We start from the raw sequence: 18,152 nt of genomic DNA on the forward strand, positions 1-18,152 counted from the left end.
TTACTAGCTAAAGAGATTTATATATGAATACAATTCCTGTCATGACTATTTGTCTGTCTTTATCCAGTGTAAAGTGTTTTGTAGTGCCCTGTGTCCTTGACTTCATGTGTAAAAGTCAACAAAACTCCCATTATTTCTTCCTGTTCCCCACTTTCATAACTCAAAACACCTTCAGCTTTCGTGAAGGAAAATGCCAGCTCTTTTCACTCTGTAATCCTTCAACTAAGCATTTGATATAGAAGGTTTGTATTTTAAGAAACAAAAAATAATCTCTAGAAGACTGTAGCAGTCAAAATTGTATCAAGATTGATGTGCAATGGTGGGTGTAAACAAAATTTGAATGACGGTGTTCAGCATTGCTGGAGATGTATGTATATGAATGTTTTCTTGCCATTGATTAAGACTTCCTCCTTTTGTAAAAAAGTTTATCCGAAAGTGTCCCAAGCTGCTATTTTTAGTATGCATAGGTAGAATATATTATGCATACAAAGCTTCCTTAGGTTTTTGTTCAGGTGTCATATTCATCTTGGAGTGCCTCACCGGTTGACTGTCTCTTGTTTCTTTGTCAGTATTGAGCTACAGTTACAGGAGATAAATCCTGCCATCCGCAATGGAGTGTACTCTCACCTTGAGGCTTTTGTGCCATGCAATAAGGACACACTGATAAAGCGCCTGAAGAAGTTACACCTCAATGTCCAGGTAATAATGAGGAGATTAGCTCCAGCATGAGTCGGTTTTGTAATAGTGATGAGGACAGAATGCAGGAGAGTAGAGCAACAGCCATACAGTCTCCAGTAAAGCAAAAGATTTTTTGGATCAGTTGCTAGATCAGCTTAAAAGCTTTTTTTTCTGTGTACCTCCTATTGTCACTACTTTAGCAACAAATACTTCAAGTATTTCAGACCCTTTATTTGAGAATGAAGTGCTTTCATCTTGAAAGCTGAGTACAGGGTACATATCAAAGTAGCAGAACTAGAAAGCCACAATAATCATGATTATGACAGGCTAAAAAAAATACTATTGCATTCACTTTTGTGTCAAGAAAAAAGAAAGGCTAGATGGATAATAGATGACCTAGCCTGTACTGTTTGTGCAAGTTTGCCCTTGTGGCTAGGTCTTACAGATACTTTATATGTCACTTGCAGTTGCTTTTCTCTTAAAAGAATGTTTTCCTATTGAATAAAAAAGTTATCTGTGATCTGAAGTATCTGGCCCAATTCTTTAGCTGAAATCCAGGACTAAATCTTGCAGAGGATCTGAGGATCCTGAAAGCAGAGGTCTCAGAACTTGCTAAGAAGGCAAACAGGTGCGTTTGCTATTTCTAAGCAGTAAGACCTAATAGCACATAGTATTCTAGTTCTTCTCAATATGCAGTTATGATGAAGAACGTAAAGTCAGAAGATGTAGGAAGAGAATTTAAAACATGTAGGGAAATATATAATGTATTACTTCAAACATTAAAGTTCTTAATAATTGGAGACAATTCTAAATACATAGTCCTTACCTTTGAGGTACGTAAATTACACATAACAATAACCTAATACTCAGATAATCTAATACATATATTTTGTTCATTACCTAGGATGTTTTTATAGAACAGAGTTTTTGGAGACTTGATTAACTGGATACTTATTTGCAAGTGTTGAGATGCTCGTTGGTCAAGTCATCTTGCTTTTTCCCTCAGGTTTCCTTCCCTTCCCTATTTCAATTAAAAAGTATTGTTTAATGAGATCATACCATACTGTTTTGGGATATTCATGATATGTTTCCTTGTGACTATCTTTTCACTGTTTCTGGTCTCAACACTTACATGAGTTGTATGAGAAATTTCAAGTATGTGCATTTCCATAATGCTGTTGCACCTAACAGGATTCAAGTGCCATGTAGGAAATGGCTGTTGCAGTCAATAGTTAGTACTGGGAATATTGCCTCAGAGATGAACAGGAAATAATTTTTGTGAAACTATCTGAAACACTCTTTACACTGCATCTAATAGGACTGCTTTGGTGTTTCTCTTTTCACAGGATGACCGCTTGAGAGAACCACTGCAAAAGCTGAAGCTGGCTGTCAGTAACGTCATGCCTGAACAGTTATGCAAGTATCAAGAGGACTGTCAGGCCCGCAATCAGGCCAAGAATGCCAAGTAGGTATTTCTGGAGCCTGTGCATGCCCATTCTAGAGTCCATCTGGAAGTCTGTTTCCATGTTGTTCATTCCCTGAGCTCAGCAAAGTAGTCAAGTCCAGTTTACAGGTGTCTAAGTTTTGAATTGTACAAAATACTTAGTTTTGTGTAAATCATGTTATTGCCTGACTCTAGAAAGAAATTCCATTAACTGAATGAAATAGGTCTTGAGAGAAAGAAATTATAAACTGTGAGAAGGATACTGGAGATTCTCAGAATGCTGGATTAATGGAGGAGGATGGTGTGTTCAGGTTCTTGATATACTTGTCCTTGTTCATTGTAATAGTTTCCCTCGTAGCTAACTAATTTTAGACTTGGAAAAGCATTAATAGCTTGATAAGCATCCTGCCATTTCCCAGTAGATGAAGGTTATAGCCAGCATCCTTGGTAGCATCCATGCAGTGTGTCCTTTTCCTGTGTCTCTGAGGACCATGAAGCAGTGGGGAGAGAGATGAATGGGTTACCCTTTCAGGAAGGGTATAATGAGAATCTGGAGACAGGTCTTCCCCCCCCCCTAAAATGACACTCCTTTCTCAAGGAAACATTTTGTCTGTGTTGTATATCTATAAAGAAAACAATTATTCTAACCATAGGCTGCAAGCGGAAGATGAACGAGAGAAAAATGGATCGGAGGAAGATGATGATGAGAAACCTGGAAAGAGAGTTGTGGGACCCAGAAAGAAATTTCATTGGGATGACACAGTGAGGTGAGACAAAACTACCTTTTCCACCAAGAATTTTCACTGACTTCATAAAGGGATCTCCAAAGGGATGTTACTACATGATACCGATTAATAAATAATTGTTCTCAGAAGTACACCTCGGAAGTTTTGGTGAGTGTTGGGGCTAAATAGGCAAGCTAGAATGCTGCAATGGTAAAACACCCTTTTCGTTAACTTGAAAAGCAAGATCATCCTATGTCCAACCCTTTTTTCACTGCTTTTTTATCTGCTTTATCCAAATACATGAGAATTTTGCTCGTCCTAGGACTTAGAGCCTCTTTAAGCAAAGAACAGATGTGTAAGCAGAGTTATACCTGCTTCCCACCGTTCTAGGAATAGGTCACCAAACTCTGTCATGCAACGAGCAGTAAAGATTTCTGCCACAATAGGGCAGACCACCAAAATTGGTGATGCTCATTTGACAAGCCTCCCAGTCCCTGGGCAAGCCAGCATTGAAAATGCATGAATCTTAACCCCTCCCATCCCCTCTGAACACAAGTTCTATGTTATCTCTTAAGAGCAACACAGATTCTCGGCTGAAATGATGAATTCTTACTGTTCTGTTTCCTAGAACAGATTTTACTGAAAACTGAGGTTACTATTATTTAAATAATCTAGATAGGCTTTTAAGCAAGCTGGTCCTTCTAAATTAGTAATTTCCCATGTAAGACCTAAGGTAATTTTAGTATAAGTATGCATATTATTAAAAGGGGCTGGTGGACCTCTCACAATGAGTCTTTTTAGTATGTTAAGACAACAGGGAAGCAAGCTTCATGGAACACATACAACCAGTATAGCTTGGACTGACCTGGAGGGAGCCATATTTAAAGAAGAGATATTTAAATCTGTTGGTTTTTTTTCATTCAAGAGGCTTGGAAAGGCCAATGTTACTTAACTGTGTGCACATTTATATTTTTAAGGACAGTAAAAGGCAGCATCCCTGTCAGAAAGAATCTTCTGTTGAACTATTCAGTGTAGAATGGATTTCACTTGCTTTCAAACATTCTCCATCTTAAATGAGACAGATCACTGTGAGCAAAGTGAGAGATGTTTCAGCTATGAGGAAACCACAAAGAAAATGTAAAACCAATTACAACATGATAGTAAGGATGAAATAAAAATGAGCCATACAGTCTGTTGGAAATGGAGAAGTGACAGTGACAGGTCATACCAGTTGTAGTAGCAAACTTGTGCAGGGGCAAATGTCCAAAAACCACTATTGAAAACGAGCTTTTCCTACAACTGGCAATGGGCAGCAGCTGCATAGCATCGGTGCTTCCATTTCTAGCCTTTTTCTGCTGAGCTTTTGAAAGGATTATTTCTTTCAATGTATTTATTGTGTTTCTTTCTGCAGGTCTCTGTTATGTAATCTTGTCAAGATCAAGCTGGGATGCTATGAGCTAGAGCCAAATAGAAGTCAGTCTGCTGAAGATTACCTCAAAACCTTTATGGAAACAGAAGTGAAACCACTTTGGCCTAAAGGCTGGATGCAGGCAAGGTAAGATACCTGCTTTATATATCTATTCATTTTGGTGTTAACTATTTCTTGGGTCTTATTTACTATCATGCATGTGACTCAACCATGTGCTATTAATATTGGTTAAAACTTCAAAATATGTCAGTGGAACTGGAACATTTTAGAAGAATGAATGTTTTTCAGAAGTTAATTTTCTATCTTGTTTGCAAGTCTGAGAGCTAAAAAAAATGACTGTTTTCCTTGGAGACCTATTTGCTTTTGTCATCTGCTGGAGACTGAATTTACTAAAGTTTATAACGCAGTGCGTGATGCTTCATTTGAGGGGGAAGTATGAGGTGGGAGGTAACTGCTTGGGAAGCTCTTTCTGTGATATAGAAAGTGATAGTGATATAGAAAGCAGTTTTGCCCGTATGTTGTAAGCAGTCTGATAATGCAGTGTGACATAGACTTTAACATTATAAGCTGGAATTTCAACACCAGAGTTCACAAAATGCTAAGGTTTGTGTTCTTTATTTCCTGTATGCAATTGGGATGCTCTGTGATGCTGCAGTTAAAAATACACCAGTTTCTTAATGAAGACTTGTACTTGCTTCCTACTGACTTATTAAGAGGAAACAACCATACAAAGGGGAAAAAATAAAATTAGAGCAATGGTAATCATTGTGAAATGCAAATTTGACAAAGTTTTCAAACGCTTTGAAGTGGAAGAAGAGAAGCAAATATAGATGATGTGAGTTCTTTCCTTATGTAGCACCCATTGCAAAAGACAATTTCCTATCAAATCTTGACCTAACTGTAAAAGCTAAATGATATGACAATAGTAATCAATTTGCTCAAGAATACCTTGATTGTAGATCAGTCAAATCTGTATCAAGCTGTAAAAATAACTGTACTGAGATATTTCCTAGAATAGTCAGTGTAGAAAACGAGGGTGTAATAAGCTGCTTGTGAAATAGTAACGAAAGGAACAAATGAAGTTTTACACTTCTTGGCATACAGCTGACTTATTTCTGTTCAGGAATCTAGTTTTGTATAGTAAGTATGCTGATGAGTGAAGTGTTAATCTCTTATGAAGATTTTATTGGAGTAGACGAGACAAGGAGTCCCAGTTTAGCTTAAGAACAGATATGGAGGTCACTGATAGTGGCAAAATCGTTAAGTGATAGCGTGAGGTCATCCAAGAATACACAGAAGTGAAGCATGTTAAAACTTTGTATTTGAAAGCCATATAACATATATGGTTCTTTTCTTTCCATGCAATAAGTGTGCTGAAAATTGCCTTTTAAACTATCTATAAAAGTGGTTTCAACAAAAAAAGACAAAAAACCAAACAAAAAAAACCCCAAACAAACAAAAAACCAAAACAACCCATCTCCCCCCCAAAAAATAGAAAACAAACAAAACCCAAGAGCTGTCTGATCATAACTTTCTGTTGACCAGCAAGACTTCATTTACTAACTGGGCAGTTTTGGTACCATAATGATTTACAAATTGTCCTGTATTTATGGAGAGGCGCTTCCCCGCTTTCTGTTTAGGAAGTGATGTATTGTAATTTGTAGGCAAACAGTTATGCATGGAAAGAGGAAAAGCAAGTAATTCCTGGAGTCTGACAGTGGTAACTCCTAATACAGCACATGTTATTCATATGCTGGATGCTCATCTTTTTGGGATGTTAGCATGGGGATTATCATGCTGAAGGCTTATAATTTTTTACCTTTATATGTGGCCTCAAGTGAGAAGGAGCTATATAAACTGGAAAAAAACTTAGGCATTTAATGTTAAAAATGGCCTATGGACTAAGTATTTCATAAGGAATTCTTACTAATCAGAGTAGGTCTATGGTACCAGAACTTTGTGGGTTCAGCCCAGAGGAAAAATGTCTTGCTCTTTCAAAGTTAACTGTATTTAATATTCCTCATGGCTTAGTATAGAAGCATGAGGTAAGGTATCGATCGTAACTTTAAATTGCACCTCATTCATTTGTCCATGTGTATCACAACTACCTTTGTTGCGTGAATTTTCTGTGTGTAACAGGAGATTGTTTTATTTATATTCATAGATTTAGAGAAATACTTTTTGTCCTAAAGGATCCCGAAGCCTTTTCAGATAATGTAACAGTCTGTTTTGTAACTGGGTTGCATATTAATTCTGTTTGTGTCTGAAAAAAGCCTGCAACCTAAATATGCATATGTTCAAAAAAGAAGTGTAAGGAACAGGAAGTCTGTTTCTTTTAATCCCAAGAGTTTCATCATCTTTGGAGGTGGTCATACAGGTAGGCTTGCAGCACATTTATTTTGTACAGGTCAAACAGCACGCTTGACTTGAAATCATGATCACAGTGAAACAATCTCATACTGGTCTCTCTCATCAACTTTTACATCTAAATATATGTATGCAATGGTGGGATTATTTTCCCAGCATGTTCTTGCTTTGGAACATATACTGCCTTGTCCTTCTTAGTACCATATCTTTGACTTCTGTTCCTGTAGCAGGTACACTATTGTCTTCAACCTTTAAGGATGATACTACAAATTACTGGGGCCTGGAATTAATTTTGGATTTTCATTCCCAAATGAAAAAGACTAAGGAATAGACAAAATACCAGGAAGGAGGTGGGGAAGGAAATATGCTGGAGAAGTTGGGTAGGTCAGGAAGTGGCACATCGAACTTGTAATGAGGAGCGTTCCTTTTGCTCCATGATGTTCTTCATAGGCATTCAGTATGGAAGTTAGTATGGTGAAGAAAATGTGAAAATGGAGCTGAAAGTGGAATCTGAGAAGTAAGGCATTGGAACTGCACTGAGAGGATGTCAATGTTTTCTTACCAGATTATGTGAGATTTGTGGATACTTGAATTTTTCATAACTATTGCAGCTCTACAGGATGTGTTATCAGTGGTGAAAAGCTCATGTTTAGACAGCTGTTCGCGATGTGGTCAGTGCTAGTGTGATGGCAGTGGTATAGGAAAATCTTGTCTGTTCTAGTTTGCCTACCTGGAAACAGAGAATGGGACCAAGTTTTCATTAACTGTCTATTTAGAGCTACATTTGGGTAGCAAGCTGTAGGATAGGTACAGATCAGGAATAATTTTCATTTCCCACTTGTCAGCTCGGGAGTTGATAACATGGAAGTAAAAGCATGTGAAGTGTTGAGATCTGTCATACCAACTCTTCCCATTCATTGGCTCTGTAGTAGAATGTATGTGTAAGTCCAGTGTAATTGAAGTTGCAGAAATGGTACACAATGGCCTATACAAAACACTGAAGATAATTAGAAACAAGCTTGGCTACTGTATTCTGACTGTTTTCCTCTGTGCTTAACAAAAAAAACCCACAACAACAAAAAAACCCGAAACCAATCAAACACACCAGACTAGCCACAAAACCCAAACTGATAATCAATGTGTGGACACCTAGTGTGAAGAGTTTACAATAATCCTTAATTGGATATTTAAAATATTTCATTAGCCTTTGAGGAGAGAGAATTCAAAATGTATTTCTTCTGTCTAGCCGAAGGAGGTAATATTCTGTTATGTTGACTTCTGCTTGGCCATTTACTGAGGTATTTTGAATGTAAACCTGAAATATTTTTTTTTAAGCGTTCTTCTGTTTATGGCTGTCTGGAACTACATCATGACAGCAGTACAGACAAACTACCTACTAGCTGCTTTAGGGACAGATAATCAAAGTGTTCTTCCGAAAATTCAAGGATACTTGCTTATTTGGTGGTCATATGGTGGTTGTTCCTGTAGAATCACTTTGTTTCTTTTCTCGCCACTCTTTTAGGATGCTTTTTAAAGAAAGCCGAAGTGTTCACAATCACCTCACTTCTGCTCCGTGAGTATAATATTGACAACTTACTGGTGTCTTTAGGTTGTTGATAGGGTCTTTTCCCATCTTCATGCTACCTCTTTTTTTTTTTTTGGACAGAGGGGAGGAAAGGGAGATATTTTGGCATTTGTTTGAAGAGACTTACAATATTAATTTTTTTAATGGTTTAATTTAGACATATAACTGTAATGTTCTTGTGGCATTATATTTTAACTCAGTTATGAAGTGGCTAGATAACTTAAGTGGGTATTCATTCTTGGATTAACACGTTTTACTCAAAGCATTTCAAAGCACGATACACTACCTGAATTTTGCTATGCAGCATATTAAATTGAACTTGGAGACTGCAGTACTTCTTGCTCTTTTATTTTCCTCATAAATATCTCTGTAACCACAGAAGTCTGTGTATCTTAGCGCAATTTTACCTTCTTGATTTTCAGGCAACGCTATGTCCCTCTCGGGAGCTGCCTGCATTCAGCGGGATTCAAATAAACAATTATGACTTTGAATAACACCCAAATTGCAACCTTTGTGATAAATATGATTAACGTAGGATGTTTTTCTCCATAATAGCAAAACATGGTCTACCTACAGTAAGGTCTTTTTTTAACCAGGCATATTCCTAGTTGCTTAGGAAAGGAGAATAAATGACCTATAAGATGTAAATCTGTTGATCCTCTTGAAGAAATAGAAAGGAGAAAAGGTGTGAAATGCTTAACTTCTGATGGCTAATAATCCTTAACGCTGTTCTTGCTCACATAACTGCATTTGGTGCTATGGCGTTCACTTATGCTGCAAAAGAACCTGGTAGTTTGTTAAATGGCTTCTTGCAACAAACAGAAGTTAGATACAACTACTTCACAGTTCGTAAGCAACAAAACACTTTTTTTGGGGGGGAAAAAAGCAACTGTTTTTATGTGGTTTGAAATATAAATGAGAACACGAAGATACTCCTCAGTGACAAAAACATCAACGTAAAGTGAAATTGTGGAACTATCATAGATGACTTCAGTTTAGACAAAGCTCTGCTAAGCAGACAAACTCTTAAGATTATAAGAGGCTGAAATGACTTGATATTTTGAAGTTTCTCTAAATCAGAAAAGTAAAAAATAGTTCTCCTGATATATCAGGTTATATCAGTGATTCAGTGAATTTTGCTTCTAACTTACTTAGAGACACATGACAAAAAAATGGATTAAAAGTGTGCTTGTTCTCTTCCCCCCTATATTTTAACCCATTTTCTATTTCAAAGATATTTTATTATTAAAGCTGGACTTCAGTAGTCATCTTTCTAGTTTATTGGGATATAATCAGGGTAACAAAACTAAAATGACTTGCCTTTCTTTTGTCTTCTGATGAACATGTATCTCCTCTGTTTTAGGGCAAAGAAGAAGGTGATTCTGGCCCCTAAACCCAAAGTGAAGGTAAATGCTTATTTAGATATCTGAATTTTATATGACCATTTAATACAACCTGTTTCCTGCCTCTGATCCAGAAAAATTCTGGCAGAAGAGTTCCATCAGGAAATGCTGTAACAGCTTATTGACTTGGTGGTGTATTACTTTAAAGAAAGTACTACAAAAGACTTCTGTATAGCTTTGTAACTTTAAGCTGTATTAGTTTTTTTTAAAATTGACTAAGAAGAGGTACTAGTTCCTTTTAATGTGTGTTTTGTGTTTGTTTTCAGCTTGTATTAAATTTGGCAACACTGGAAAAATGTGTGGTTGGGAGGATAACATAGTAAGGTGATAGAGGTTCTCATTAGACATGACTAGGTGTTGTCTTAGTTCAGTAGCAATTTTACCTAGCGATCAGATTAGCTACCCTGTTCTTCACAGCACTGATTATTCTTAACTGTGTGGGGCACTTTTAGTTACGTGGAGCAACAGCACTAGGTTTTTAAATACAAATATTGAATCAGCACACAGGACTCCAACACCTAGATATCATAGGTGTCTTAATATGAAAATTTCAATAATAGATCTTCGGTTCATCTGAATGTACAGAATAATAGTATAACGCTAAAGAAGACTTTAGATCTACTCCAGAAAGGCTATTAAACCTGTCTTTTCTTATCTCTTCATTCTCAGGACTCCAGTCCAAAGAAAGAACAGAAAACCTGTATGTCTTCAGTCAATTCAAGTTGCGCTACTGTACTGAGTTCCAGCACACCTGTCTGCACCCCAGCCAGCTCTAGCTGCACACCAGCTCCAGAGACGATCTGCTTGGACGACTCACTGGATGAAGACCTCTCTTTCCACCCACCCTCACTGGACTCTATTTCTGATGCTCTGGCAGTTATAAATAATGGTGCCAAGGGATCACCTCTTGGGTCCACCATAGACACACAAACATCCAGACCTCGCCCTGGGCTGAGGGAAGAGAAACTAGCAAGCATCATGAGTAAGTTGCCCCTGGCAACTTCAAAGAAAGTAGAGCCCACTCAAACACCCCATTCATCAAGTCTTATTGCTGGTCATACAGGGCCAGTACCAAAGAAACCCCAGGACCTAGTTCACACTGGTATCTCTTCAGGCCTTATTGCTGGATCTTCAATTCAAAATCCTAAGGTTTCCTTAGAGCCTTTGCCAGCCAAACTACTTCAGCAAGGACTACAGAGGTCAAGCCAGATCCAAGCTGCTTCCTCCTCTTCGCAGACTCATGTTTCTTCCTCTAAGACCCAAGCAGCTATTTCCACCTCCTCTCAAAGAACCAAGGATGCTAATATCTTGGTATCATCTTCTGAGGCTCAAGGTGGTTCTTCCTCAACATCACAAGTGACAAAGGTGCACCAGCATTCAGCTGTACAACAGAAATATGTATCTCCTTTACAAGCAACTATTAGTAAATCACAGACCAATCCAGTGGTGAAATTGAGTAGTAATCCCAAACTGTCTTGCTCATCACCAGTCATCAAGGCTCAAGATAAGTCTGTAGTGTATCGCCTGCCTTTGTCTAATCCCTCATCTGGAAGCGGCTCTCAAGTGTCTCACCCACTGGTTTCTCGGACAACATCCAGCACCTCTACCTCTAGTAACTATTTAGCCAAGGCTATGGTGTCACAAGTTTCTTCCCAGGGTTTCAAGCCTCCCTTCTCCATGGCTGCCTCTCCCAAACCTGCTGCCTCTCCCAAGCCCACTGCATCTAAGCCCTCTGTGACACCCAAGCCCAACGCATCACCTAAATTTTCATCCAAGTCCACCTCATCCCCTAGGCCTGCAACAACACCCAGTTCTTCCAGTTCAAGTGCACTAGTTTCCCAGAGTAGTCACTCCAGCAACAACCCCCTTCATAAACAGACCAGTGGTGTAAATATCAGCAGGCAGTCTCCCACAATGAATTTGCTGCCCTCTAATCGCACCTCAGGCCTTCAGCCTGCAAAGAACCCTCAGGCTTCTTCAAAATTGCCCAACTCTTCTCCTTCTGGAACTGTTGGTAAAAATAATTTGGGTGGAGTTGGAATGAATGTACCTGCCAGCAGAGGCAGTAACCTTAACTCAAGTGGAGCTAGTAGGACTAGTCTTTCTGGGGGAGCAGGAAGTGGAACACAGGGTGCTACTAAACAATTGTCAACTCCACACAGACCATCTTCTGCCTCAGGGTCTCCAGTTGTAGCAGCCAGTGCGCAGGTACGCATCTAACGAGTTTACATTTAAACCTTACATTAATATTTATCACATACATTTTGTAAATATTCTTTCTTGCAATATCTTGATTTGAAAATGTGTCATAAATTTGAAGTTTATGCTTTACTAAGCGTTTATGCTAATACTGATGAAACTATTTCACATTAATGAATGTGTTTCCAGCTGATGTGAAATGCAAGGATCAGTGTGGAATGAATCCTCACTGTAAAATGTTGGTTGGTCTATGCTGTGGAACAGAATTCACTTTTGTTTTCTTTTTTCTTAAGAGCACTAGAAAAGGTAAGCTTTGTGTGGCCATATTTTCAGGGGATGTGGTATTTTCTTGCATTACTGGATTTGTGTATTTGTGCATATTTACTTGCGGTCATATGAAAAGGTGTCTTGGTACATTTGTTGCCAAGCTTCATGATTAACTTGAAAAACTAGAGTTCAGTTGCTTGTGGTTTGAGTATAATGCAAGACTTGTATTTAAAATTAACACTTGAAAGGGCTTTTCTTTAGTATTTGTGATTAAATGTATTTTATTTTGTAGGATCTAGTCAAATTGAATGAGACACGTCATTAATATATAAATATCCTAGACATTGTTTGAGAGAGAGCTTATGCAGAACTTTAGCACTGGAGATAAAACAAGTCATACAAAACAAATATTTTTAAAATACTGTTGTTCTAAAACCCATGCAAGCCTGTTACTTACCCAGAAGACAACCTGCTTTCCCAAGTTGTGCATTCTTCTTACTGGGAGTGATTTAATTACTGAGGTGATTTGAGGTTTTCCTTTATTGCCCTCTCTTAAGTAAAGTTAAGAAAAGCAATATTGCTGTAAATCAGAGTCTTGGTGTACAGCAAATGGAAAAGCTTTGTATTTTTCTGAAAAATGTACTTAGCTATTGCATGGTAGTGATGTATACTCAGCTTTTAGCAATGGTTTATAATCTTTTAGCTTGCTATCAACTTTTTCTTAATGCAGCTGAATAACAGGAAGAGGATGATTTTTATAAGGCATTTCTATGGTCTTTCATCATACTGTACCTTAAGTCTATTACAGTCAATAAGAAATGTCTGACAGGCTCTGACACAGCCTTCTCATTATTTTGGGTACTTTGAATGAAAAAACCCGCAACCCGTATGCTGTGTAAGGGCCACTGAGGTGCTGTGTAGGGCCTAGAGAAGAGCTGAGCCAGGTAGAGTGCAGCTTGAGTACTCTGGAAGGTGCTGTGGAGGAGACAACAAAGGCTACAGTGAATGGACTGGGAACAGAGTTGTTTCGTCCTGGTGCAATCAGCAGAATCCAGTGGCTACAATTGCTGTTATGTAGAAGAAAAAGTGAAATGCGTGTGGTAGTGCTTAAAGATGACGGACGAGGGAAATAAGTAGTATTGTGTTGGATGATGAGATCAATTCTGGCAAACCTTCCTGTAGTTAAAGGCAAGTAATGGTTTTTTTTTTTTTAGAAACACTGATCATCTGGGGAATGAAATGCATTTTGGCAGACAGTGATGTTGAGGAGGACTGGAGGGGGTGTGGTAGATAATCAAGTAACATGAGTGCATACTGTCATACAGCAAAATAAGGTGTGTTGGTACATAGGAGGAGGGAAATCGGCTAGAGGTACTGAGCAGCATATGATATCACTAAAATAATTATTGTGACTTTACATGTGGGTTTTTTGACACTTCAGGAGTTACTTTGATAACCTAGAAACGGTTTGAAAGAACGGCGCAAGGACGATAAACCATGGAATAAGGCTGTTGCTACTGTGCAGACTGAGGCTTAGTCAGTGGAGTACGTTCAAGAGAAGATTAGAATCAAATTACCTCCCAGTCCAAGTACACTGAAGGGGAAGAGATTTGTGATAACGGAGGGCTTTATTTAGCCTTAAGGATGTAATGGCTGGCTGCTGAACTTAATCAATTCCAGACTAGTTGTTAGGTACACTGTACTAAGGAGTTAGTTACCCCTCTTAAAACTTTGCATAAGACTGAAAGTGAATCTCCTTTCCATTAAGTGTTTAGGGGTTTAATTCCTATCTGAGGTGCTATTAATCAGTCAGAAGATGAGAATTGTACCTGAGTTGCTCATTAGAATATCCTGCGTCTGCTTACGTTGAAGATCAGACCAGATGATTTCATATGATAATAAAGATGTTCCTAACTAGGAGGAGTTTCCAAGAAGGGTTTCCCTCCTTTCTCCTTTTGATTGACATGGTTATTTACCAGTAATAGGCTTACACCTGCTGTAGCTCCACAGCAATCTTACTCTGGAATACTCTAAGTTACATCTTAGGAACACAAAGCCAAAGTAATGTAAAATTCAGCAATTATCGCATGTGATTTCCTTAAAAAGCTCTACCTACCATTAGTACTCTTGAGCAGAATCTGGCTGAGACTTCTAAGGATCTTTGACTCGGATTTACATGACGAGGATGAACCCTTTTATGAAGTACTATCATAGGTGAGATAGAAGCATCTGAACTGCAAGTCTTTTAGGGCATTCTCTCTACCTCTTTCCATCACTGGAATTCTCTCTCCTCCGTTTTGTGAGAATAAGCAAGGTCTTGGCAGAGCACACTACAAAGTTTCTTTCTGTTTTCAGGCATTTTACAAATCCACAGTTGCAAGAGATTGCTGTAGGGTTTTTATTTTGTTGCACAGTAAAGATTACATAGACAGTGAACAGTTGTCATTTTTTGTACATAGGCTTATTGTGAAATTAGTACTTTTAAAGGCAAAAGAGAATTATCACGTATGTTGAAGTTTTTAATCCATTTTTTTTTCTGCTTGCGGGATGGAGTATGTCTTGGAAGCTCTTACTCCTAAGATGACCAATACAAACACTTGCTACAAACATCACATCTGTAGTTGCTTACACTTACAGGGTTACTGTTTTAAAATTTTGTGTGTTCTCGTAAGCAGCAACTAACCTTTCTTTAGCTGCTTTCATCTGAACACCTTAAGACCAAAACTGGTAATAGAAACTTTATCCCCGCTAGGAGTTTTCATCACTTCGCGGTTTCTGTAAGTTGATATGACAGAACTCAAGGAGACTTCATTTTCATTTTAAGCTCACGTGTTCGTTAAAATGATTCTAAGTTTTGGTTTTAGTTAAGGCTTGCTTGTATAAATGCACAGGTTTGAAGTCCTGTTCAGTCTGAGTCTTTTTAATTCAAATATCTTAAAATATCTGAGCTTGAGTCTGATTCAAAATACTTCTATACTAACTGTTTTGTAGTAGATCATTAGAGAATTGAACATTAGCATATAAAATTACTATATGCATAGCAAAGGAAAGATTGTTAAAGAAGAATGAGCTGTTCTGGTGTTAGAGGAATTAATGCGATTTGGGAGCTGTTGTAGCTAAAATGTTCTGGCTAATCTTGCATTTTCATTTTTAAACTACAATGAATTTAACTCATGGTGACATATGTAGAGTGGAGAGATTATTTTCCTTTGCCTTGACATGTCCATACACACCTATACATATGTACGTCTGCATCTTGGTAACCTGCCTTCTCTCGAAGTGTGGGGGTTCTTATGTATGAACCTTAATGCTCAAAAATCATTGCTTCTAAGCAACCTCTTTAGAAGTAAAGCTCGTGTTCTGTTAAGACACAGATTTGGAGAGGAGAGAGTAATACTGTGCTTCTAAAGAACTTCAGATCTACATCTGAATGTCATATTATTAATCTAATAGAAGATGTTGCATTGGATTCTGATTGTAGACCCAGTGCATAATTAGAAAGCAGATAGAGGAAATTACCTGCAAGGCTGATGAGAAAAACATGAGAGAGGAACCATACTGGCATGTCTGAATCTGAGATGTAATTGTACTTGCTTAGCAGACAAACAGTGGGAAGACCTCCTAGGTGCATAAGTGGATATTTATTAATAGTTTAATACACTTCTTAATAGGGCCACGCTTAACAGAAAATAGTTGATTCTGTCTCCTTAAAGAATACAACTCAAAGCTTTAAAATCTTGAAGTACTCCTTTTCTTTGTACAGTCAACAGCAGGAGCATCATTACTGGCTAACGCCTCACCTCTGACTCTCATGGCATCACCCCTGTCTGTAACCAGTCAGAATGTGACATCTGCACCATTAACTCCTTTTGGGATGCTGGGTGGCCTTGTTCCTGTGACCGTGCCCTTCCAGTTTCCCTTGGAGCTGCTTGGCTTTGGGACGGACACAGCTGGAGTGACAACCACCTCGGGATCTACCTCAGCGGCTTTCCACCATAGCCTAACTCAGAGTGAGTGGAATTAGTTATCACACTGTGCTATAAGGCAAGATGCATCCCGAAAACAGAAATTAAGAAGGGAAGCAATAAAGCTCTAAGAAACTACAATTTGGTTCATGAGAATCCCGACAGGAGAGTAAATGCGATTTCTTTGCTGGTAAAACTTTGTTTATGTAATTATCCAAATGTTATGTATCGCCTTTGATAACTTACCTTCATTGTTACATTCACAGTACATATTTAGTTTTGAACATGCTTTTTTGGGTTAACTTTTAATCATCCCTTGTCTTTAGAAAGCAATACAGCATAAGTCTCCCAATGTCACAATACAAATAAAAGACTTAATATGGTGATTCCTCAAAACATCCTTAGGTCAGTAATCTCAGATATCAAACAGTTCTCTTAGGAGGAAGTATCAGCCAAGATGGCATTTATTTTTTCCAATTGCTTAAAAATAAATTCTTTAGGTTTTTAACCTATATCAATTTTTGGTCTTTCTGCTAAAGGAAATGATATGAAGAATTGCATCCCAGTAGCAAGGTGTGGTCCTTGCTCTGACTTTTGATTAACCTTACCTGTATAGGTCTGTTTCTGTTGACTTATTCCAGCCACCAGAATGCTATCAGGTATTTATTTTTTGTTGGTGAGATAAATCTTCAGAAATCTGTGCAAATTAGCATGCTACTATAGCTACACTATAAAAATAAAGAGTTCCTATTTGACAAAGGCTGCCTCTGTCCTTAAGATTTATTTTTAATCTTTGTTACTCTCCTTTTTTTCCCAGACTTACTGAAGGGTTTACAGCCAGGTGCTCAGCACACAGCAACGCTGTCTCACTCACCTCTGCCTGCTCACTTGCAGCAAGCTTACACAGGTAAAGACATTGTATTTTTCTTATTACTTATTTTTAACTTAAAAGCCAAATTTCTGCCCTAGAATGAAATAAAATCTACACCAGAACTGAAATTGGTTTAGAGAAGACACAACACGGACAAGCTTTGGTAGCAGCAGACAGTACGCATGCTATTGTAGCAGTATTTTTGGAACCTGAACAATTTTTTTTCTACTTGTCTTCAATGTCAGGAACAAAAGCATTCAAAAATTTCATTAATACTTTATTGTAGCAGTTCTAGAAACCAAAGTGTACATACTCAACCAGTGGGGAAAAAAGGAATACTACTTAATGGATGCTAACATGATTGTCTACAGGCTGCATAAAGTCTGTATTGGTGAGATTGTTTTTTCCACTCAATTTTAATTTCTCCTTTGGAGGAGAAACTGACCTTCCAGCTAGAAGCTTCTTCATGTTTCTTGTAAGAGTATATACATGTGTGAACAGTGTGATGGTTTCCTATGGAAGATCTGCCTTCCCTGGGAATTTTATCCTTGATAAGAATTGCATATTTCAACTGAGAAGAGAAGCTTGAAGTAGAACATCTCCTTTTTCTGTTTGCAAGGCTTAGAGCTGAAAAACTATCATAAAGCTTTAGAAGGTGCAGTTTAGAGTGTACTCCTTTCTTTGCCACCTGTAGGGTTTTTTGGGGGTGTTTTTTTGTTTGGTTGGTTTGGGTTTTGTGTTTTTTTTTGCCAGGAGAAGGAACAGGAAGGGTAGCAGTGGCTTGGTGGGGGTTCATCCTGTTCTCAGAGTCCTCAGCACCAAAAAACTGGTCAGTGTTGCTCTAAGAGGCTGTGAAAACAAACCAATTGGCTATATTTGGTACAACCGTGATTTTTTTTTGTCACAGTGAGTGCCATGGGTTGAATACTAAAAATACTTTATTAAAATATAAAGGCTTCTAAAGAAAGGCTTGATTTTAAAATTTTTTTCAGTATCCCAAGCTGCAATTTAATCTTTAGAAAGATGGTATCTTTTGGTATGAAGCCTGATATCTCAGGTTTCAACAGTGCTATTTCTGATAAATGAACTACAGAGAAGATGCAAAATCTTCCACCCCATAAAGACAATGTACTTTTTGATGATGCTAAAGCTGAATGTGCCAAATTCCTGTCTCTCTTGCTGTAAGTTATAAAAATAAAAGTTCACTCATGCTTTTGTT

At 38.0% G+C, this 18,152-nt stretch overlaps 1 protein-coding gene across 2 annotated transcripts in view; it reads left to right on the plus strand.

The window, feature by feature from the left end:
• The window catches only part of UBN2 (ubinuclein 2), a 57,560-nt gene that overhangs the window by 29,953 nt on the left and 9,455 nt on the right, over positions 1–18,152 (plus strand). For both annotated transcript variants that reach the window (XM_087765273.1, XM_087765274.1), the window contains exons 8-16: positions 570–699; positions 2,025–2,143; positions 2,776–2,889; positions 4,259–4,402; positions 8,166–8,216; positions 9,592–9,634; positions 10,301–11,839; positions 15,861–16,107; positions 16,880–16,969. In XM_087765273.1, the coding sequence (XP_087621399.1) occupies positions 570–699; positions 2,025–2,143; positions 2,776–2,889; positions 4,259–4,402; positions 8,166–8,216; positions 9,592–9,634; positions 10,301–11,839; positions 15,861–16,107; positions 16,880–16,969 (2,477 nt within the window). The remainder of the gene's footprint in view (positions 1–569; positions 700–2,024; positions 2,144–2,775; positions 2,890–4,258; positions 4,403–8,165; positions 8,217–9,591; positions 9,635–10,300; positions 11,840–15,860; positions 16,108–16,879; positions 16,970–18,152) is intronic.

This window comes from Nipponia nippon, unplaced genomic scaffold (assembly GCF_047370975.1).
Source record: "Nipponia nippon isolate SJK-2023a ecotype South Korea unplaced genomic scaffold, ASM4737097v1 scaffold_3, whole genome shotgun sequence".
In the NCBI taxonomy this organism is placed as follows: domain Eukaryota; kingdom Metazoa; phylum Chordata; class Aves; order Pelecaniformes; family Threskiornithidae; genus Nipponia; species Nipponia nippon.